Source organism: Taudactylus pleione, unplaced genomic scaffold (assembly GCF_031769625.1).
Source record: "Taudactylus pleione unplaced genomic scaffold, aTauple2 ptg000129l, whole genome shotgun sequence".
Lineage (NCBI taxonomy): Eukaryota > Metazoa > Chordata > Amphibia > Anura > Myobatrachidae > Taudactylus > Taudactylus pleione.
Window position 1 is genome coordinate 16,692,843 of NW_028284531.1, and position 23,282 is coordinate 16,716,124.

Here is a 23,282-nt window from a genome sequence, read left to right on the forward strand (position 1 = left end):
TATTTCATTATGGTATGCAATTATTCCAAAATACAAAATATTCCATTATCCAAAACACCCCTGGTCCCAAGCATTTTGCATATGGGAGACTCAACCTGTATTACGATTGTAATTCAGCATGTGATACGTAATACCTTGTTTGCCCCTGATGGATTAGTTACATCATATAGGTCAGCGCCACAAGACCGATGTACATTACATAAATAATCATTGTTCAGATATCACTGTAATACAAAGCATGTCACAATTTAGAGGTAGATTTATCAAACCTTCTAAAGAGGACAACTGGAGGTGTTGTCCATAGCAACCAATAGCAACCAATCAGATTGTAGCTATCATGTTATAGAATGTACTAGACAAATGATAGCTATAATCTGATTGGTAGCTATGTTTAACACCTCCGTGTGTCCTTTTTCAGGTTTGATAAATCTCCCCAATAGTCTTTTAAGCAATTAAACACAGTAGTGAAAGTTGTAAGCCAAAGCCCAAGGTCACAGGAATCAAACATGACTTTTTATATTCATAACAATGTACAGGAAAGTGATATTTATTTCTAACAATGATCACATTCCCTAACAAACACTGAAGCAATGACATTAGACCTCAACAATTCTAAATGCATAACTCCCAATATTTTGAAGGGGGGAGGAGGGACAAAGGTGGCCAGGCATCATGCTCCCATCAAACAGCAGTTAGAGAGTACCCTCCCAACCTCACCCCATTCCTGCCACTCCTCCCCTTTGCTGGACACTGCGACCTGCTAATAATATGGGATGCAATCAATATCCTGACAGCCGGGATTCAGAAAATAAGTACTAGGGTTAGGGGGAGGGTTAGGGATTAGGTTAGACACTAGGGGGGGTTAGGTTTAGGGTGTGGGGAGGGGGAGGTTAGGTTTGGGCACTAGGTGGGGAGGTTAGGTTCAAACACCGGGGAGGGAGGGTTAGGGATAGACACAGGGAGAGGGTTACGATACCGGCAACAAAGTGTCAGTATTCTAACCTTGTCGGGATGCCGACGTCAGGATTCTGACCGCCGGGATCCCAAACGCCAGCATCCCAAACGCCGGCATGCTGTACTGTATTTATTCCAATAATATGTTGAGACAGTGCCCGAATTACAAGACTATCCTACCAAAACTGGGATGGTTGGGAGGTACTGTATGTAAATGTTTAACGCGCTGTTTATTAATGTATTAACATCACTTGTGTATTATAATAACACTAAACATCTTTCATTAGGAATTAGTTCAGGTCTCTCAGACGGGATGTTGCTCAGAATACCGGTGCCAGAATCCCGACAGCAGTCCGAATACCAGCTCCAAAATCCAGATCGCCGGCATCCCGATGGCAACTATTAAGGTTAGGGAGAAGGTTAGGGTTAGAGTTAGGCACTAGGGAGAGGGTTAGGCTGCCTAGGCTGCGGGAGGGGAGGGTTAGGGTGTGGAGGGGGGAGGGTTAGGATCAGGCTGCGGGAGTGGAGGGTTAGGCTGCGGGGGGGTTAGGGCACGGAGGGGGGGGTTAGGCAGCGGGAGTGGAGGGTTAGGGTTAGGCTGCGGGAAAGCTGGGTTAGGGGGACGACTAGGGGCTAGGTTTAGTATACTTACATACTTCTGTCGGGATTCTGACTGTCGGGATTCTGAGCACCCACATCTCGACCGCCGGGATCCCGTACCCAATGCTCCCAGACATATAGAGACAATCTGTGGTACTAGAATAATGCAATAAACAGTACAGCATTGCACCTTACCCATTGTGGACCGTTGCCCTGAACTCCTGTGTAGACTTCACATTGACAAGGAATACAGCCTGGATGAAGTAGAACGATGCAGTGCCAAAACAGACCCTGTATACAGCTGTATATCCCACAAGAATGTCACAGTCTGTACTGCCAGGCAGATGGCTGCACAGGAGAGAAAACCAAGGCACCTGTGATAAAAAGAGACGCAAATAGATTTAGGTGCATCAAGGAAATGATGCCTGCTTATCAACTACCAATATTTATTTTGCACAATGTACTTCAAGTGTTTTTTTTCTGATGGTACTCAGGAGCTCATTCAGACCCTCTCGCTAGATGCGAACGCTCGCTCGATGTGTATGCAAATCCAGCGCACGTCCAGCAAGGCAGGCGATCACACGGCAAGGCATTAGCACGCCCACTATGTCTTGGCATGCGATCACTATGTGTATGCAGACACCCACCAGTCATTCTTAAGATGCCCACTTGCGCATGTCATCTCCTGGAAGTGCTTGAAACCATTGGTACATCAAGCACCATCGGATGCGATCGCAGCGCTTAAGGTTGACCATACCCTGCCGCTAGCACTGCGATCACTTCAGTGAGTATTTCGACCAGGTGTCGTGTACAATGATATTGCCTGTAATTTATGCACGCCTCTGTAACGGCGTTGGGACACTCAGGCACGCCTACGTTCGCACCTCCACTCCCCCGTTTCTAGTGGCCTGCCCCTGTCACCACCCACAAACGGCCTCTCTTTTCACTCATTCAGCTGGGCTGTCTATGCTGGGCGAGAATACTCTTCACGATCTCTTGCTGTGGTTCGCGCATGCGCGATGCATATGCATGCGCAGATAGCAACTATCGGTCAGCTACGAGTGTTCGGATCATTGCAAGAGGGTCTGAATGAGCTCCTCAGTTCTTCTACTGCCATCACTGGTATATATTAACACTCCTGTCTGGAACTTGTATCACCAGACTCCTTTCTTTCAGCTACTTAATAGACTGGGGAGACACTTTCCTGGCCACAGCATCTTCTTTAAGCTGGTGGTGAGTTTAGGTGAGTACCAGTACCTTATCTCATAGTATTTCTACCTTTTTTGTATAGAAAAAAAGCACTGAATATAAATATATACATTTCTTGCAACTGATAATAGGGCAGGTTAGATGAACATTCCATTGTGTAAAAGCCTCTGGGAAGTACGGAAAACTGGTTTAAATGACCGAACTTAACAAAAACAACTTGAACCCAGTGGTATTCAAAAAGACAGGGTTCAAAGAAAAATGTTGAATGGGTCTGTTCCGTTCTTCAAGTACTGTAGTAAATTAAAGTCTGTCACCCCACCGACATTTGCTCCATTCAAAACAATAGCTATAAACACTGACATAAGGTCTGATGCAGAGTAGAGAATGTGTGGATCTGCACTCAAGGGGATAGTCTAGGTCTATATATGTTGTGATTTGTATGATTGATAGATTATACGGTAGTCGTATTTATATGACTCACAGTAAAATAATTAAATTTGACGTGAGTGTTACAGGAAATATTGCTGAATATTAACTGTCAGTGTCATGTGTCTTTAAAGGTGTTGTGTGAACAACCTTTGATTGATATTCATTTATATTCAGTAATATTGGGAGAGTATTAGATGCAAAGGTGAACTGATCAGGGAAATCTAACAAGGTTGAGTTATGTTAGCTTAATGTTTGGCTCTCTAATTCTTGTGGGATCGCGAAGGTCTGAGTGGATAGGGTTTTGCCTGATGTTATACTTATTATGCTTGATTTGTTAGATACGATTCCTTTATACTTTCTATATAAATAGAGAATTTTTATACTATCACTTTACATGTTAATGTGACCTATGATACATATAACATTTTGAGCACTGTGACTCAATAAAGGATTATAGATACTATCCCCAGGGCGGCTCCAGGGGTCGGAGCATCCTGTGCCGGCCCAGAACAAGGTGCCCTTAAATCGAGCGCGACCCAAATTGGGGGTGTGGCCTAATTACCATAGGTCACGCCCCCTATGTGACGTTATTTGGAGGCATGCCCGCATGGCACACCTCCAAATAACGTCAGGCTGGGGGTAAAGCCCAGCCCTCCGTCACTGGCTGGGCTTCCCCCAGCCCTCTCCCGTCAGTGAATGGATGCCGCGCGCATGCACGCTGCATCCATTAACACCCCGGGGGTCCGGCGCCACCGCACAGCTTCGTCGGTGGGGGTGCGCCATCTACGGGTAGCGCCCCTATGCGACCGCACTGGTCGAACACCCCTAGAGCCGGTCCTGACTATCCCCTTGAGCACAGATCCACACATTCTATATTTTAACTAGTAAGAAATAGGCTAGTCTCACACCTAGACCTGCTGCAAAGGGATTTACCCAACTGGTGAGCGCAGAGCCTTCCTCCACTCCGTTTCCTTACTGATGCAGAGTAGGCATGCATAGTATATATTGGTGATGCAGAGTAGGTTTGCATAGTATATATTGGTGATGCAGAGTAGGTTTGCATAGTATATATTGGTGATGCAGAGTAGGCTTGCATAGTATATATTGGTGATGCAGAGTAGGTTTGCATAGTAAATCTTGGTGATGCAGAGTAGGCTTGCATAGTATATATTGGTGATGCAGAGTAGGTTTGCATAGTATATATTGGTGATGCAGAGTAGGCTTGCATAGTATATATTGGTGATGCAGAGTAGGCTTGCATAGTATATATCGGTGATGCAGAGTAGGTTTGCATAGTATATATCGGTGATGCAGAGTAGGTTTGCATAGTATATATAGGTGATGCAGAGTAGGCTTGCATAGTATATATTGGTGATTCAAAGTAGGTTTGCATAGAATATATAGGTGATGCAGAGTAGGCTTGCATAGTATATATTGGTGATTCAAAGTAGGCTTGCATAGTATATATTGGTGATGTAGAGTACGTTTGCATAGTATATCTTGGTGATGTAGAGTAGGTTTGCATAGTATATCTTGGTGATGTAGAGTAGGTTTGCATAGTATATCTTGGTGATGTAGAGTAGGTTTACATAGTATATCTTGGTGATGCAGAGTAGGTTTGCATAGTATATCTCGGTGATGCAGAGTAGGTTTGCATAGTATATATTGGTGATGCAGAGTAGGTTTGCATAGTATATATTGGTGATGCAGAGTAAATTGCATAATATATATTGGTGATGCAGAGTAGGTTTGCATAGTATATATTGGTGATGCAGAGTAAATTGCATAGTATATATTGGTGATGCAGAGTAGGTTTGCATAGTATATACAGTCAGGTGCATAAATATTGGGACAATGACAGAATTTTCATATTTTGGCCTCTATTCACCACCACAATGGCTTTGAAATGAAACAAACAAGAGGTGCTTTAACGGCAGACTTTCAGATTTAATTTGAGGGTAACTACATCCAAATCAGGTGAACGGTGTAGGAATTACAATGGTTTCTATATGTGCCTCCCACTTTTTAAGGGGCCAAAAGTAATGGGACTATCAACTCAAAAAATAACCGAAGTTCGGATAGATCTGAGGGCATATAAACACCTAGGCAGGGATACGTGTAGTTAATAAATTAGGTAGGAAGGTTAGCTTAATGATTGACAAGTTGTCTCTGTTTACGGATTGGTGAGTGCTGATTTAAGGGGTGTGGTTACTGGGAGTATGGGTAGGTCTGTAGAGTTAATCTGCCTCTTTTGAACTTGATCTGCGTGCTGTTCGGTCGCAGGTCGTATGGTTCTGTGTTTGAGAGCTTTTGGTGTACTGATTCTTCTAATTCTTTCCCTCTCTATTCTCACATCTATACTTCTTCCTTCTTCTTCCTATCTAACCTCCTATTTATTTCTTTCCCTGTCTTATCTAATATGTCTCGCCCCCAGCGTGCCCGATCTGTCCCCGCCCGGCTGGCTGATGCTGCCGGCTAGGGCTCATCCCGCTGATGCAATCGCCGGCCCCCGTCATTAGTTACCCCCGCCGGTCCTCCTGCAGAGCTGGAGGTGCCAACGGGGAAGGTGCGGGTGGTGCCGCTCAGACCCGTGCGCCGCTCTCACGGGCGTGCGCGGCGTCCACTCCGTGATACCGCCGGCCACCCCGGCTGAGTCCCGCTCTGGGGATTCAATCAGCCGGGGGACGGAGGACGCCGGGCCTCGCGGGCGCGCGCGACCCGCGCACTTAGCTAGTGAAGTTATGGTCACCCCGGCGGCGTCTCACTCCGGGACGCCTGCCAGCCGGGGGACCAAACTAAGACATAAGGGAGTGAGTCGGGAGCCTGCCAGGGCTCCGGCTCACTCCATACCGGCGGGGGGGCGGAGCCAGCGACCATCTCATCAAGGCCAGGGTCAGCAGCCATCTTATAGTGGGGGTGTGAATCAGGGACAGCATGGTCTGCTTGCTGCCTTGGGATCCCCCATGGCAGCCCCTGTACCCCCTTTGGTCAACAATGACATAAGACCAGCCAGCCAGGCTGGTCAGGCAGGCGCAGCAATGGATAACACTGCCATTGCTGGGCTGCTGGCGGCAGTGGTGGGCGCTCTCACGCCCCTGCTGTCTCAGCAGCATGGGGCTGCAGGAACGTCTGTGGCCTCAGGGTCTGCGTCGGACAATGTGCGGGCTCAGTTAGGTCCAATCATACAGCAGTTAGGTAATTTGTGCGGCCTCCCCCTCGCGGCATCACCTGTTTCCGCGGTTTCATTTGCCCCAGTAGCCGATGCGGGTGATGTTTCAGATGATTCCACATCTGTATCTTCTGTTACAGCTGACAGCGGGGCGGACGCTCCCTTGGCTGCACCTACGGTGCGCACACTCAACCCAGCCACCTCGGGTTCCCCCGGGGTTGGTGTCATCGCGGATCCTGGTTCCCGGAATGTGGTCGATGTACATGCTGGTGAGTGCGATAGTTCATCTGATATTAGCTCCTCTTCCAGTTCTACGTCTTCTTCAGATGATAGTTCCCGCAGGGCTAGGCGCAGGCGTTACAAGCGATCACGACGCCATCGTTCACGGAGACGTCGTCATTCCAGTGACAGATCATCAGGCAGTAGCACTAGCGTAGAGGGTGGGGCCGGTCCAGCCGACGTAGTACACTGCGCAAATACAGAAGTCACAAGGGGTTTGCGGACGCGTGTTAGGAAGCGCATTCGTCTGGGACACTATGTGGACATGTTCACCCTCACGGCTAAAGCTAAAAAAGCGTCCGCCGCAGCAAAAAAGAAAGGAGGCATAGGGGTGGAGGCTTATAAGTCCTATACTAACTAGTTGTCGGGCTTTTGTGTCTTTTCTGCATGCTATTTAAAAACTAGACCGTCAGAATACCTTAATGTTATTCGATACCTGCACTTGATTCACAGTCTGTTCCGGTCGTCTCGGGGTGCGGCATGGCGTCACTATGACGAGGAATTTCGCAGGAGACAGGACAGGGTAGTTAATCTCGAGCTGGGTTGTAAAGATGTAGAAGTTTGGATGGAGATTTCTCAGTCTGCGGGGGGTACGCCTGAATCGTCCCAGGGTCGTCAGGTGCAATCCGCTACCACGTTGCCCTCTAGGACTACTGGTAATAATCAGGCGAAAGGAAAGTGTTTCGCCTTTAACCACGGCAACTGCACGATGGGGGGTCGGTGTCGTTTTCGACACCTCTGCATCCGTTGCAACGCAGGCCACCCCAGCAAAGATTGCCCCAGAAGCGGCGGGGGTCCCTCAGCAGCTGGCTCTGTGCCCGCACCTAAGCAGGTTACCTCGGGATCCTCTAAGTAAAGCTATGTCCCCGATTCGGTTGGATGCCATGACCAGGTGGCTTAATTGGTATCCATTACGCGATGATGCAGAATTTTTGCGTTCAGGGTTTTCAGAGGGGTTCCGCCTTCCAGTTTCAGGAGCAGTAAGTTCAAGATGTCCCAGGAATCTCCGTTCTGCCTACGATTTGCCACAAATAGTCAGAGCCAAGGTGATGAAGGAGGTCAGTCTAGGCCGCATGATTGGGCCCTTTGACTTACCTCCGGTCACGGGCCTGATTCTTTCCCCTGTGGGAGTGGTTCCCAAGAAAGCCCCAGGTAGTTATCGGCTTATACAACATCTGTCCCACCCCCCGGGAACGTCGGTCAACTATGCCATTGCCGATGTCGAATGTTCCGTGCATTATCAATCGTTTGACGCGGCTTTCGGGCTGGTTTGCGCCTCTGGCACGGGCTCGCTTTTAGCCAAAGTGGATATCGAATCCGCATTCAGGCTGTTACCCTTGCATCCGGATTCTTTCCGTTTCATGGGTTTTAGGTTGGCGGACGGGTATTATTTGGACAAATGTCTCCCGATGGGTTGCTCAGCGTCATGTGCTTTCTTTGAGCGGTTTAGTTCCTTCTTCCATTGGTGCGTAACCACGGGCTCTGGTGAGGTGGGCCTGGCTCACTACTTAGATGATTTTTTATGTGTGGGGCCTTCCAATTCTGATCGTTGCGATCGCCTCCTTTTTTCGCTGCAAGCTCTCTTCACGGAATTTGGAGTCCCAATAGCACATGACAAGACAGAAGGTCCTTCCACTTGTTTAATCTTCTTAGGTATTGAGATCGATACGATTGCTGGGTGTTGTCGCCTGCCTCAGGACAAAATTTGTCGTTTGCAGGACGCCATACTGCTTGCGCTAGCATCAGGGAAGGTCACTCTCAGACAGGGTCAATCTTTGCTTGGTTTGTTGAACTTTGCTTGCAAGGTTATCCCTATGGGGAGGGTCTTCTGTCGCAAGCTACAGCATGCTTTAGGAACTTTGCGTTTACCTCATCATTTCCTGCGTTTGTCCGCAGAGCACAAACTTGATCTCGCAGTTTGGGACGTTTTCCTGTCAGGGTTCAATGGGGTGCGTATTTGGCCGTCGGTTCTGCAAACAAACAGTAGCCTGCAGCTCTTCACAGACGCTGCGGGTTCCTCGGGTTTTGGGGCCTTCTTGGATGGATCTTGGTGCTTCGCCACATGGCCAGAGGAGTGGGTAAGGTTGGGACTGACCTCAAACCTACTTCTCCTGGAACTCTTTCCCATCATTGTATCACTTGAACTCTGGGGTTGGCGCTTGCGCGACCAGTCAGTGGTGTTCTGGTGCGATAATTTGGGGGTTGTACAGGCCATCAACAACCAAAGATCCTCGTGCCTCCCTGTGCTGCGACTGCTAGCTTATATGGTGCTGCGCGCGTTGCAACTGAATATTAGCTTTACCGCTAGGCACGTCCCTGGGGTTGACAACGCTATTGCTGATGCGCTGTTTAGGCAAGATTGGGTGAGGTTCAGGGCTTTGGCTCCCACAGCAGCTTTAAGAGGTGAATCATGTCCATCTCATTGTTGGCAGATTATCAAGCCGGCATGGAAGATCTCGCACGTCGGTCCGTGGCCCCTCGGACCTTGACTGCGTATCAGGCCTCGTGGCACCAATGGGAATGCTTCTTGCAGAGTCGGAGATCAGCAGGTATTTCCAAGCGTGCACTCATGATAGAATTTGTGTGGAGTCTGTTTGGTGAAGGCAGGCCGCGGGCATATGTAGTCCAGAGGCTGGCCGGCATTTCCTTCTTCTTGCAACTGGCAGGAAAGAGGGATGATCACTAAGGGTTTTTTGATACAAAAGGCTCTTAGAGGTTGGTCGCGCGCACGCCCGGCATAGGATGATCGTCGGCGCCCCATTGGTCCGGACCTATTATTACGATTAATTGAGTGTTTGCCAGTCATATGTTCATCCCCTTTTGAAGCGTCGCTTTTCCAACTCACTTTTGCGATGGCCTTCCACGGGGCTTTTCGCATTAGCGAGTTGGTTGCACAGTCTCGTTCCGCCCCTCCCCCGCTGCTGCGATCTCACGTTGTCCTTCGTGGCTCCATGCTTTGCCGTATTCGACGGTCTAAAACTGATCAGCTGGGTAGGGGTCGATGGGTGTCCCTGCAATCCTCTCCGATGGAGGGTATTTGTCCGTTACACCTGGCGTCCCGATATATGATTCACCGCCCCGCGCTTGAAGGGGCTTGGCTCATGCATTTAGATGGTTCCCCTCTAACTAAATTTCAGTTTCGGTCGGTTTTTTTATCGTTGCATACGGCACATCGGGCTTTCCACATCGGAGTTCGGTACTCATTCCTTTTGGATTGGCGCAGCGACTTTTGCAGCTTCTTCAGGTTCTTCTCCACGGGAGATCCAGGCCCTGGGACGGTGGAAGTCCGACGCTTTCAGAAGATATGTCCGTGTGGAGTCTTGATGTACTTTGTTTCAGGCTTGAGTGCTTCGGCCAACTCGTCACCTTTTAGGTGGGGGTCTCGGGGGATTTTGCCCTGTTTTTTGCCCTGCTTTGGACAATGATTGGTTATCTACATAATAAAAATGATGAAGATGATAGTCATAAAATGAAAAGATCCAGCAGGTTTTTTGTAGGTTTTTACCTCGGGTCAAGCCTTCCTTCCCCCTCTTCCCACCCCACCCACCATCTCCCTCTGCAATATTGTTAGTCACAGTATCTCATGTATTTTTCTGTGTATTGCAGGTGGCATCCAGGATTGTAAGCCCATTTGGTTTGTAGGTCATTCCTATATCTTTTGGGCGGGGCAGTCCCGCTTTGCAACAGATGCTTCTGTTTTCCCTCGTTGGGATAGAGTGAGGTGGTTAGGCCGCAGAGGTATGCGTTGGGGATCGTTATTGCCCTGTCTACAGACGGCAGCAGAGAATTTCGGTTCTCCTTTAGTCTTGGTGATTCACCTGGGCGGGAATGATTTGTGCCAGCAGACGTCTCTCGAGTTGCAGCACGCTATTATACGAGATTTGGGTGTGTTCCTCAGTCTGTGGCCTGATTGTGTGATTGTGTGGTCCGAAATTATTGCCAGGCTCTCCTGGAGGTGTAGGTACAGTTTGGTGGGAGTGGAAAAAGCCAGAAAGAGAGTGAATAGATGGGTGTCCGAGAGAGTTTTGCAAATGGGAGGTTTGGTGGTGCGTCACCCTCTAATTAGGGTACGCGATGCCCATCTTTTTCGTAGGGATGGGGTTCACCTCACGGAGGAGAGGCTATTTTTATTTCTTGAAGGTATAGGTTTAGTGTTAGGAGGTTTAGTTTGTTAGGTGGTATGGTGGCGTACATGTTCCATTGGGAGCATGTGTGGCGGGAATGAACGGCAGTCTATATAAAGCGTCCACCTTGCTGCAGTAATTGGCGGTGCGCCCCCCTTCAATGCACTGGTTAGGCTGATTTTACCCTACTGGGGTCAGCGGCACCTCTCGTCGGAGTGGGCTAATAATAGTGCATTGGGATGGGGGCTGGATACCGTCCAACTTGCCAGAGAGGGATATCGGCCCTTGCAAGTTGTTATATCACTCTGATACTTGAATTGGGATAGTGGCCCTTTTCAGTGAGTGCATCACATCCTTGCTTAAGTCAAGTGGGGCGTCAGATGACTTGCCGTTCTTTCTTATTCCACCATACTATGTTGTAAAAATAAATAAAGCTGACCATATGTTTTTATCGCATATACTTTGTCTGTCTCTTTATTTTATAGTTAAGTTGTTATAACATGTTTATGGTTGCACACATTATCTGCCGATAGGTAGTTTAAGCTATTTCAGGGACAGGTGTGGGCTATTCCCTTGTTATTTCATTCTCAATTAAGCAGGTAAAAGGTCTGGAGTTGATTCTAGGTGTGACATTTTCATTTGGAATTAGTTGCTGTCGACTCTCAATGTGAGATCCAAAGAGCTGTCACTATCAGGGAAGCAAGCCATCATTAGGCTGAAAAATCAAAACAAACCCATCAGAGAGATAGCAAAAACATTAGGTGTGGCCAAATCAACTGGTTGGAACATTCTTAAAAAGAAGGAACGCACAGGAGAGCTCAGCAACACCAAAAGACCCGGAAGACCACGGAAAACAACTGTGGTGGATGACAGAAGAATTATTTCCCTGGTGAAGAAAAACCCCTTCACAACAGTTGGCCAAATCAAGAACACTCTCCAGGAGGTAGGTGTATATGTGTAAAAGTCAACAATCAAGAGAAGACTTCACAAGAGTGAATATAGAGGGTTCTCCACAAGATGTAAACCATTGGTGAGCCTCAAAAACAGGAAGACCAGATTAGAGTTTGCCAAACAACATCTAAAAAAGTCATTACAGTTCTGGAACAACATCCTATGGACAGATGAGACAAAGATCAACTTGTACCAGAGTGATGGGAAGAGAAGAGTATGGAGAAGGAAAGGAGCTGCTCATGATCCAAAACATACCACTTCATCAGTGAAGCATGGTGGTGGTAGTGTCATGGCGTGGGCATATATGGCTACCAATGGAACTGGTTCCCTTGTATTTATTGATGATGTGACTGCTGACAAAAGCAGCAGAATGAATTCTGAAGTGTTTCGGGCAATATTATATGCTCATACTCAGTCAAATGCTTCAGAACTCATTGGACGGCGCTTCACAGTGCAGATGGACAATGACCCGAAGCAAACTGCAAAAGCAACCAAAGAGTTTTTTAAGGCTAAAAAGTGGAATGTTATGCAATGGCCAAGTCAATCCCCTGACCTGAATCCGATTGAGCATGCATTTCACTTGATGAAGACAAAACTGAAGGGAAATGCCCCAAGAACAAGCAGGAACTGAAGTCATTTGCAGTAGAGGCCTGGCAGAGCATCACCAGGGATGAAACCCAACATCTGGTGATGTCTATGCGTTCCAGACTTCAGGCTGTAATTGTCAGCAAAGGATTTGCAACAAAGTATTAAAAAGTGAAAGATAGATTTAGGATTGTTTAGTTTGTCCCATTACTTTTGGCCCCTTAAAAAGTGGGAGGCACATATAGAAACCGTTGTAATTCCTACACCGTTCACCTGATTTGGATGTAATTACCCTCAAATTAAGTCTGAAAGTCTGCAGTTAAACCACATCTTGTTTGTTTCATTTCAAAGCCATTGTGGTGGTGAATAGAGGCCAAAATATGAAAATTCTGTCAATGTCCCAATATTTATGCACCTGACTTAATTGTTGATGCAGAGTAGGTTTGCATAGTATATCTTGGTGATGCAGAGAAGGCTTGCATAGTATATATTGGTGATGCAGAGTAGGTTTGCATAGTATATATTGGTGATGCAGAGTAGGCTTTCATAGTATATATTGGTGATGCAGAGTTGGCTTGCATAGCATATCTCAGTGATGCAGATTAGGTTTGCATAGTATATCTTGGTGATGCAGAGTAGGCTTGCATAGTATATATTGGTGATGTACAGTAGGTTTGCATAGTATATATTGGTGATGCAGAGTAGGTTTGCATAGTATATATTGGTGATGCAGAGTAAATTGCATAGTATATATTGGTGATGCAGAGTAGGCTTGCATAGTATATATTGGTGATGCAGAGTAGGCTTGCATAGTATATATCGGTGATGCAGAGTAGGTTTGCATAGTATATCTTGGTGATGCAGAGTAGGCTTGCATAGTATATATAGGTGATGCAGAGTAGACTTGCATAGTATATATTGGTGATTCAAAGTAGGTTTGCATAGAAAATATAGGTGATGCAGAGTAGGCTTGCATAGTATATATTGGTGATTCAAAGTAGGCTTGCATAGTATATCTTGGTGATGTAGAGTACGTTTTCATAGTATATCTTGGTGATGCAGAGTAGGTTTGCATAGAATATCTTGGTGATGCAGAGTAGGCTTGCATAGTATATCTCGGTGATGCAGAGTAGGTTTGCATAGTATATCTCGGTGATGAAGAGTAGGCTTGCATAGTATATATTGTTGATGCAGAGTAGGTTTGCATAGTATATCTTGGTGATGCAGAGTAGGCTTGCATAGTAGATATTGGTGATGCAGAGTAGGTTTGCATAGTATATATTGGTGATGCAGAGTAGCTTTGCATAGTATATATTGGTGATGCAGAGTAGGCTTGCATAGTATATCTCGGTGTTGCAGAGGAGGCTTGCATAGTATATATTGGTGATGCAGAGTAGGCTTGCATAGTATATCTCGGTGATGCAGAGGAGGCTTGCATAGTATATATTGGTGATGCAGAGTAGGCTTGCATAGTATATCTCGGTGATGCAGAGTAGGTTTGCATAATATATCTTGGTGATGCAGAGTAGGTTTGCATAGTGTATATTGGTGATGCAGAATAGGTTTGCATAGTATATCTCGGTGACGCAGAGTAGGCTTGCATAGTATATATTGTTGATGCAGAGTAGGTTTGAATAGTATATATTGGTGATGCAGAGAAGGGTTGCATAGTATATATTGGTGATGCAGGGTAGGCTTGCATAGTATATATCAGTGATGCAGAGTAGGTTTGCATAGTATATACTACTGATGCAGAGTAGGTTGCATAGTATATATTGGTGATGTAGAGTAGGCTTGCATAGTATATCTCGGTGATTCAGAGTAGGTTTGCATAGTACATCTCAGTGATGCAGAGTAGGATTGCATAGTATATATTGGTGATGCAGAGTAGGTTTGCATAGTGTATATTGGTGATGCAGAGTAGGTTTGCATAGTATATCTCGGTGATGAAGAGTAGGCTTGCATAGTATATATTGTTGATGCAGAGTAGGTTTGCATAGTATATCTTGGTGATGCAGAGTAGGCTTGCATAGTATATATTGGTGATGCAGAGTAGGTTTGCATAGTATATATTGGTGATGCAGAGTAGGTTTGCATAGTATATATTGGTGATGCAGAGTAGGCTTGCATAGTATATCTCGGTGATGCAGAGTAGGCTTGCATAGTATATATTGGTGATGCAGAGTAGGCTTGCATAGTATATCTCGGTGATGCAGAGAAGGTTTGCATTATATATCTTGGTGATGCAGAGTAGGTTTGCATAGTGTATATTGGTGATGCAGAATAGGTTTGCATAGTATATCTCGGTGATGCAGAGTAGGCTTGCATAGTATATATTGTTGATGCAGAGTTGGCTTGCAAAGTATATATTGGTGATGCAGAGTAGGTTTGCATAGTATATATTGGTGATGCAGAGTCGGTTTGCATAGTATATATTGGTGATACAGAGTAGGCTTGCATAGTATATCTCGGTGATGCAGAGTAGGCTTGCATAGTATATATTGGTGATGCAGAGTAGGCTTGCATAGTATATCTCGGTGCTGCAGAGTAGGCTTGCATAGTATATATTGGTGATGCAGAGTAGGCTTGCATAGTATATCTCGGTGATGCAGAGTAGGTTTGCATTGTATATCTTGGTGATGCAGAGTAGGCTTGCATAGTATATATTGGTGATGCACAGTAGGTTTGCAAAGTATATATTGGTGATGCAGAGTAGATTTGCATAGTATATATTGGTGATGCAGAGTAGGTTTGCATAGTATATCTCGGTGATGCAGAGTAGGCTTGCATAGTATATATTGGTGATGCAGAGTAGGTTTGCATAGAATATACTGGTGATGCAGAGTAGGTTTGCAAAGTATATCTCAGTGATGCAGAGTAGGCTTGCATAGTATATCTCGGTGATGCAGAGTAGGCTTGCATAGTATATCTCGGTGATGCAGAGTAGGTTTGCTTAGTATATATTGGTGATGCAGAGTAGGTTTGCATAGTATATCTCGGTGATGCAGAGTAGGTTTGCATAGTATATATTGGTGATGCAGAGTAGGTTTGCATAGTATATATTGGTGATGCAGAGTAGGCTTGCATAGTATATATTGGTGATGCAGAGTAGGTTTGCATAGTATATATTGGTGATGCAGAGTAGGCTTGCATAGTATATACTAGTGATGCAGAGTAGATTGCATAGTATATATTGGTGATGCAGAATAAGTTTGCATAGTATATATTGGTGATGCAAAGTAGGCTTGTATAGTATATATTGGTGATGCAGAGTAGGCTTGCATAGTATATATTGGTGATGTAGAGTAGGTTTGCATAGTATATCTCGGTGATGCAGAGTAGGTTTGCATAGTATATATTATTGATGCAGAGTAGGCTTGCATAGTATATATTGGTGATGCAAAGTAGGTTTGCATAGTATATCTTGGTGGTGCAGAGTAGGCTTGCATAGTATATCTTGGTGATGCAGAGTAGGCTTGTATAGTATATATTTGTGATGCAGAGTAGGCTTGCATAGTATATATTGGTGATGTAGAGTAGGTTTGCATAGTATATCTCGGAGATGCAGAGTAGGTTTGCATAGTATATATTGGTGATGCAGAGTAGGTTTGCATAGTATATATTGTTGATGCAGAGTAGGTTTGCACAGTATATCTTGGTGATGCAGAGTAGGCTTGCATAGTATATATTGGTGATGCAGAGTAGGTTTGCATAGTATATATTGGTGATGCAGAGTAGGTTTGCATAGTATATCTTGGTGATGCAGAGTAGGCTTGCATAGTATATATTGGTGATGCACAGTAGGTTTGCATAGTATATCTCGGTGATGTAGAGTAGGTTTGCATAGTATATATTGGTGATGCAGAGTATGTTAGCATAGTATATATTGGTGATGCAGAGTAGGTTTGCATACTATATATTGGTGATGCAGAGTAGGTTTGCATAGTATATCTCGGTGATGCAAAGTAGGCTTGCATAGTATATCTCGGTGATGCAGAGTAGGTTTCCATAGTATATACTGGTGCAGAGTAGGTTGCATAGTATATATTGGTGATGTAGAGTAGGCTTGCATAGTATATCTCGGTGATGCAGAGTAGGCTTGCATAGTATATCTCGGTGATGCAGAGTAGGGTTGCATAGTATATATTGGTGATGCAGAGTAGGTTTGCATAGTATATCTCGGTGATGCAGAGTAGGCTTGCATAGTATATATCGGTGATGCAGACAAGGCTTGCATAGTATATATTGGTGATGCAGAGTAGGCTTGCATAGTATATCTCGGTGATGCAGAGTAGGTTTGCATAATATATATTGGTGATGCAGAGTAGGTTTGCATAGTGTATATTGGTGATGCAGAGTAGGTTTGCATAGTATATATTGGTGATGCAGAGTAGGTTTGCATAGTATATATTCGTGATGCAGAGTAGGTTTGCATAGTATATATTCGTGATGCAGAGTAGGCTTGCATAGTATATCTCGGTGATGCAGAGTAGGCTTGGATAGTATATATTGGTGATGCAGAGTAGGCTTGCATAGTATATCTCGGTGATGCAGAGTAGGTTTGCATAGTATATCTTGGTGATGCAGAGTAGGCTTGCATAGTATATATTGGTGATGCAAAGTAGGTTTGCATAGTATATCTTGGTGGTGCAGAGTAGGCTTGCATAGTATATCTTGGTGATGCAGAGTAGGCTTGCATAGTATATATTGGTGATGCAGAGTAGGCTTGCATAATATATATTGGTGATGTAGAGTAGGTTTGCATAGTATATCTCGGAGATGCAGAGTAGGTTTGCATAGTATAACTCGGTGATGCAGAGTAGGTTTGCATAGTATATATTGGTGATGCAGAGTAGGTTTGCATAGTATATCTCGGTGATGCAGAGTAGGTTTGCATAGTATAGCTCGGTGATGCAGAGTAGGTTTGCATAGTATATATTGGTGATGCAGAGTAGGTTTGCATAGTGTATATTGGTGATGTAGAGTAGGTTTGCATAGTATATCTCGGTGATGAAGAGTAGGCTTGCATAGTATATATTGTTGATGCAGAGTAGGTTTGCATAGTATATCTTGGTGATGCAGAGTTGGCTTGCATAGTATATATTGGTGATGCAGAGTAGGTATGCATTGTATATATTGGTGATGCAGAGTAGGTTTGCATAGTATAGATTGGTGATGCAGAGTAGGCTTGCATAGTATATCTTGGTGATGCAGAGTAGGCTTGCATAGTATATATTGGTGATGCAGAGTAGGCTTGCATAGTAAATCTCGGTGATGCAGAGTAGGTTTGCATAATATATCTTGGTGATGCAGAGTAGGTTTGCATAGTGTATATTGGTGATGCAGAGTAGGTTTGCATAGTATATCTTGGTGATGCAGAGTAGGCTTGCATAGTATATATTGTTGATACAGAGTAGGTTTGCATAGTATATCTTGGTGATGCAGAGTAGGGCTTGCATAGTATATATTGGTGATGCAGAGTAGGTTTGCATAGTATATATTGGTGATGCAGAGTAGGTTTGCATAGTATATATTCGTGATGCAGAGTAGGTTTGCATAGTATATATTCGTGATGCAGAGTAGGCTTGCATCAGTGGCGTAAGTTCATCTCAGACGCCCGTAGGCAAGTTATAATTTGGTGCCCCACCTGGCACAATCGCTGACACTGTAATGTAGCAATTTGCATGCAGACAGGCTACAGACAGACGAAGGCAGCAGCTGATGGTCTGACATGGAGCTCTCCACCAGTGTATGGTGGTTTCTCAGGTGCCGGGAAGGGGTGCCATGTATTGGGCGGCCGTGACAGTACTCTCCGGGTACATAGTTACAGCCCTAAGTGGGGTGAATATGCTGTGGACAATGGAGGAGGTGCCCCTTCAGAGCTGGAGCCCGGCGGCAGGCGCCTCCATTGTCTCCCATAATTCTGCCCCTGGCTTGCATAGTATATCTCGGTGATGCAGAGTAGGCTTGGATAGTATATATTGGTGATGGAGAGTAGGCTTGCATAGTATATCTCGGTGATGCAGAGTAGGTTTGCATAGTATATCTTGGTGATGCAGAGTAGGCTTGCATAGTATATGTTGGTGATGCACAGTAGGTTTGCATAGTATATCTTGGTGATGTAGAGTAGGTTTGCATAGTATATATTGGTGATGCAGAGTAGGTTTGCATGGTATATATTGGTGATGCAGAGTAGGTTTGCATGGTATATATTGGTGATGCAGAGTAGGTTTGCATAGTATATCTCGGTGATGCAGAGTAGGCTTGCATAGTATGATGCAGAGTAGGTTTGCATAATATATCTCGGTGATGCAGAGTAGGTTGCATAGTATATCTCGGTGATGCAGAGTAGGTTGCATAGTATATATTGGTGATGCAGAGTAGGCTTGCATAGTATATCTCGGTGATGCAGAGTAGGTTTGCAAAGTATATCTCAGTGATGCAGAGTAGGCTTGCATAGTATATCTCGGTGATTCAGAGTAGTTTGACATAGTATATACTATATATTGGTGATGCAGAGTAGGTTTGCATAGTATATCTCGGTGATGCAGAGTAGGCTTGCATAGTATATATCGGTGATGCAGAGTAGGCTTGCATAGTATATATTGGTGATGCAGAGTAGGCTTGCATAGTATATATCAGAGATGCATAGTAGGTTTGCATAGTATATACTAGTGATGCAGAGTAGGTTGCATAGTATATATTGGTGATGCAGAGTAGGCTTGCATAGTATATCTCGGTGATGCATAGTAGGTTTGCATAGTATATCTCAGTGATGCAGAGTAGGTTTGCATAGTATATATTGGTGATGCAGAGTAGGTTTGCATAGTATATCTCGGTGATGCAGAGTAGGCTTGCATAGTATGATGCAGAGTAGGTTTGCATAATATATCTCGGTGATGCAGAGTAGGTTGCATAGTATATCTCGGTGATGCAGAGTAGGTTGCATAGTATATATTGGTGATGCAGAGTAGGCTTGCATAGTATATCTCGGTGATGCAGAGTAGGTTTGCAAAGTATATCTCAGTGATGCAGAGTAGGCTTGCATAGTATATCTCGGTGATTCAGAGTAGTTTGACATAGTATATATTGGTGATGCAGAGTAGGTTTGCATAGTATATCTCGGTGATGCAGAGTAGGCTTGCATAGTATATCTCGGTGATGCAGAGTAGGCTTGCATAGTATATATTGGTGATGCAGAGTATGCTTGCATAGTATATATCGGTGATGCAGAGTAGGCTTGCATAGTATATATTGGTGATGCAGAGTAGGCTTGCATAGTATATATCAGAGATGCATAGTAGGTTTGCATAGCATATACTAGTGATGCAGAGTAGGTTGCATAGTATATATTGGTGATGCAGAGTAGGCTTGCATAGTATATCTCGGTGATGCATAGTAGGTTTGCATAGTATATCTCAGTGATGCAGAGTAGGTTTGCATAGTATATATTGGTGATGCAGAGTAGGTTTGCATAGTATACAGTATATTGGTGATGCAGAGTAGGCTTGCATAGTATATCTCGGTGATGCAGAGTAGGTTTGCATAGTATATATTGGTGATGCAGAGTAGGTTTGCATAGTATATATTGGTGAAATCGCTCTGCGCATGCCTAGGAAACAGATGCATATATCTGCCCCTGTGCAGACTTGAGTGGCACTTGAACCCATAGAGGTGGGACTGGGGAGAGAATAGTCTGGTCATTAAAGTATAAGCAGACAACTTACTTGTGCTTCTATGTGTATGGTTCTTTCACAGATCCATAAATATATACTAAATAAAGGAGTAAGTGCAAACCCACACTGAATAAAGTCTCAATACAACATTTTTTTATATAAGTACTCTACTGTTAATGCATATGGAGAGTTGTTTAAGATGTATTAGAAAGGTTTTATTGATGGCTAATAGTGAATGCGCATTTTGCAATCAAAACAATTGGTTAAAACATGGGCATAAGTGTGTGGGACATATGCCTGGCGTAAACAGGGAGCATAGGCTTCCAATGGCTCAGCAAATGGGTGGTAATACACTATTTTCCAACCAACTCTGCATCAACGAAATAGTTTACAAGTAAGCTGGGTACACATTAGATGATCAGCAAACCATGCGATGGTCGTCCAGATTTCCCTTGAACTCCCTGACAAACGATATAGTGCATACACACTGTGCAATCTTCCAAACGATCGAACAATATATCTTGCATCGTTTGGTGGCTAGAGCGTTAACTATATAATGTTAACATACCGCCTGATTGTCCAGTAGTGCGTACACACTGCATGATTTGCGGGATATCGTTAACGAAATTGTTAGATTGAGCTGCATGTAGAGATGACCTGAAGATGCGATGGACGACACCACAGAAGCGCACACACTTGATGTTTTGAATGATTTGTCATTCCGATCTGTCGGAATCAGTCAAGGTGTTCAAAACAATCATCTAATGTGTACTCAGCTTTAGACAAGTATCGAACCTATATCTACATTCCCCTATTCTTCACTGGCTGTCTAGATAAATCAGAATGTAACCAGACTGCACATGTACTGCTAGGCCTCATGGCAGTCCGATGGCTTTCTATTACTAGAGTCGCTATTTACGTCTCTGCTGGCACTGCAAACCCATAAAAAAGCCTCTGATAGTGGAGATTTCACCAAAATCTGTCCACACCTTAAATGCCACTTAGTGTCCTCATTCCGTAATCTGCTACTTACATGTTCCTTGACGATTTCAGACACCTTTCTGGAAAGCATCAGACAGCAGACAGTGGAGGCCAGAATGTGGTAGAAGGTGTAGAGCAGCCTGGTACCAGTGGACACCTTAATGCTGGGGCAACATGACCAGCACAGGGAGCATGGGGAGGGACCACAGCAGCAATATACCTAAGGATGAGATTAGTGCAGTAAAATTCAGGCCTAGTCAATGTAAGGCTTTATATTCATTAAGATAACCAACCTGTTTTTTTAACCAACTTAATTTTTTCCCTTATAACTTCAAACCAGGAAAGACTGTCTATGACATTAGTAATAATTATTTAAATAATAAACGATTCGATCATACAACACAAATAGCATAAGTATATGTAACAACCAATCAGAAATGTGTTTTCATTTGCCTAACTTGCTCTAGTTTGGAAGTTAAGTTATGATTGATTGGTTGGTTGGTCAATCAATCCCAACACATTTTTGCAATGAGTACTATATTAGTAAATATTCCCTTGTATTTTAGAATCCCAAATGAACTGTAACAATCCAATGCCATATAAAAATACAGGCAGTAAATGTTTGCTGAGAAGGTAAGAGATTCAGCATTTCTGGAACTGTACCATTGAGTACCAGCTGTTTTTTTAAATTACAGCTCAACTTTAAACATTATTACAACAGACCAAAGTACAATAGTTATGTATTTTATATATACTGTACAATCAAATAAAAATTGTTATTCAGCCTGGTACAGGTGGATCTCTTGCACCAAACATAGGTCTGGTGCAATCGTGCACTGAGTATGGACAGAGGCAGCGCGATCGCATAGATGAAAGCAACTGGGCATATGGGCGAATAACCGCATTTATCTCCGTGCATAAAATGCTGGTGTAATTACGTCCAACTTGCATTCACCTATGCATCAACCCCGAAGCCATCGGCATTGTGATCGTGAGTGGACACTCACGATTTGGACATATTTTACACGATTCGCTGTTCCGATGCATCGAAATCGGCGAATCGTGTAAAATATTGTCTGGTGTGTACGCACCTTTAGGCTCCAGGGGGTCACTCACCTGGTAAGAGAGAGACTTTAGCATATCATTACATAGCTTGTTTCTCCTCAGGGCTTTCCGGACAGTCATATCATCCATTAGCCCCATAGCTGGCAATGAGCTATGGCTGGGACTCGACAATCCGAAGATCTACAGATCAGGTGAAAACATCTTCCAGGTACTGATCAGTACTTTGGTTGTAGCGATAGAACATCACTAACCCAAAAATGAGCTGTTATCAGTCTCTAATGACCTCTATAGTGCAACAAGAAAAGTCAAGTCTCATGGGTCATCTCATGGGTCATCAGTGATTTTCAGCCTTCAGCCTACATACAGAGTGTGATGACTGAGGATGTCCTGAAAGTAGACTCCTGCTGGCCTACTTATTCCATCATGTCGCTTGTTCTTACTGCAGATGCCGCTACGAAGACCACCCATTTTCTAGAATGTCAATTATACAGATGAGGACAAAAGTCAAAGTAGCCATCACTATCTCCTCCAACATTTACATTCGTGCCAGCGTCTCAGTTGCATAAAGATTTGTACAGTTTTAAGAAGCCATGCTGTAGATGTATCAGCCTATACGCACTTCTATAAAACACTGAGATTAGCGTCTGATTGACAGTCTCCTTCTTACCATCTGCACAGGAGGGGGAGGGCTACGGAAGGCTCAGTACATTAAATAGGATTTGTTCAAAGCCAGTTAGTTACATTTCAATAAGACGATACATATAGCATTTGACTGTACACTGTCAATAACAACATGGAGACGGCATGAGATGCAATCCTAGCAAAGTTATAGTTAATATACAAAAGCATAGAAAGATAGTAAATTAGTCACTGCCAGGCCAGCTTATGGGTAGTTGACAGAAGCAATTTATTCATTTGTTTTGATAGGCAAATTCTTCTAGATGCCAGAGATAGCTTCTTAGCCTATTGGTCTGAACCCAAAACATAAGTGATCATCTCATTTAGGGGGGTTTCCTTGTTTGTCTTTAGGGTAGCACTACTTTGTGTGTTTGTGTGCTACGGACTAATAAATTATTATTTATATTTTAGTATTATTTGTAGTTCCCAAGTATCTATTCATGATATGTATAACAATGACATTCTTAATTTGTATATATTAGTAAAGTAATTAAAGCATACTTGCCAACTCTCCCTCATTGTCAGGGAGACTCCCTGAAATAGCAGCAATCTCCCTGTCTCCCTGAAGAGTCTAGCAATCTC

The 23,282-nt window shown here is 44.2% G+C and overlaps 1 protein-coding gene across 2 annotated transcripts in view; it reads right to left on the reverse strand.

The window, feature by feature from the left end:
• The window catches only part of SERINC4 (serine incorporator 4), a 119,104-nt gene extending 96,944 nt beyond the window's left edge, over nucleotides 1-22,160 (reverse strand). For both annotated transcript variants that reach the window (XM_088473009.1, XM_088473008.1), the window contains exons 1-3: nucleotides 22,074-22,160; nucleotides 21,010-21,177; nucleotides 1,750-1,928 (exon numbers count right to left, since the gene is read on the reverse strand). In XM_088473009.1, coding sequence (XP_088329135.1) covers nucleotides 1,750-1,928; nucleotides 21,010-21,177; nucleotides 22,074-22,160 — 434 coding nt within the window. The remainder of the gene's footprint in view (nucleotides 1-1,749; nucleotides 1,929-21,009; nucleotides 21,178-22,073) is intronic.
• Nucleotides 22,161-23,282: the final 1,122 nt, after the last annotated feature.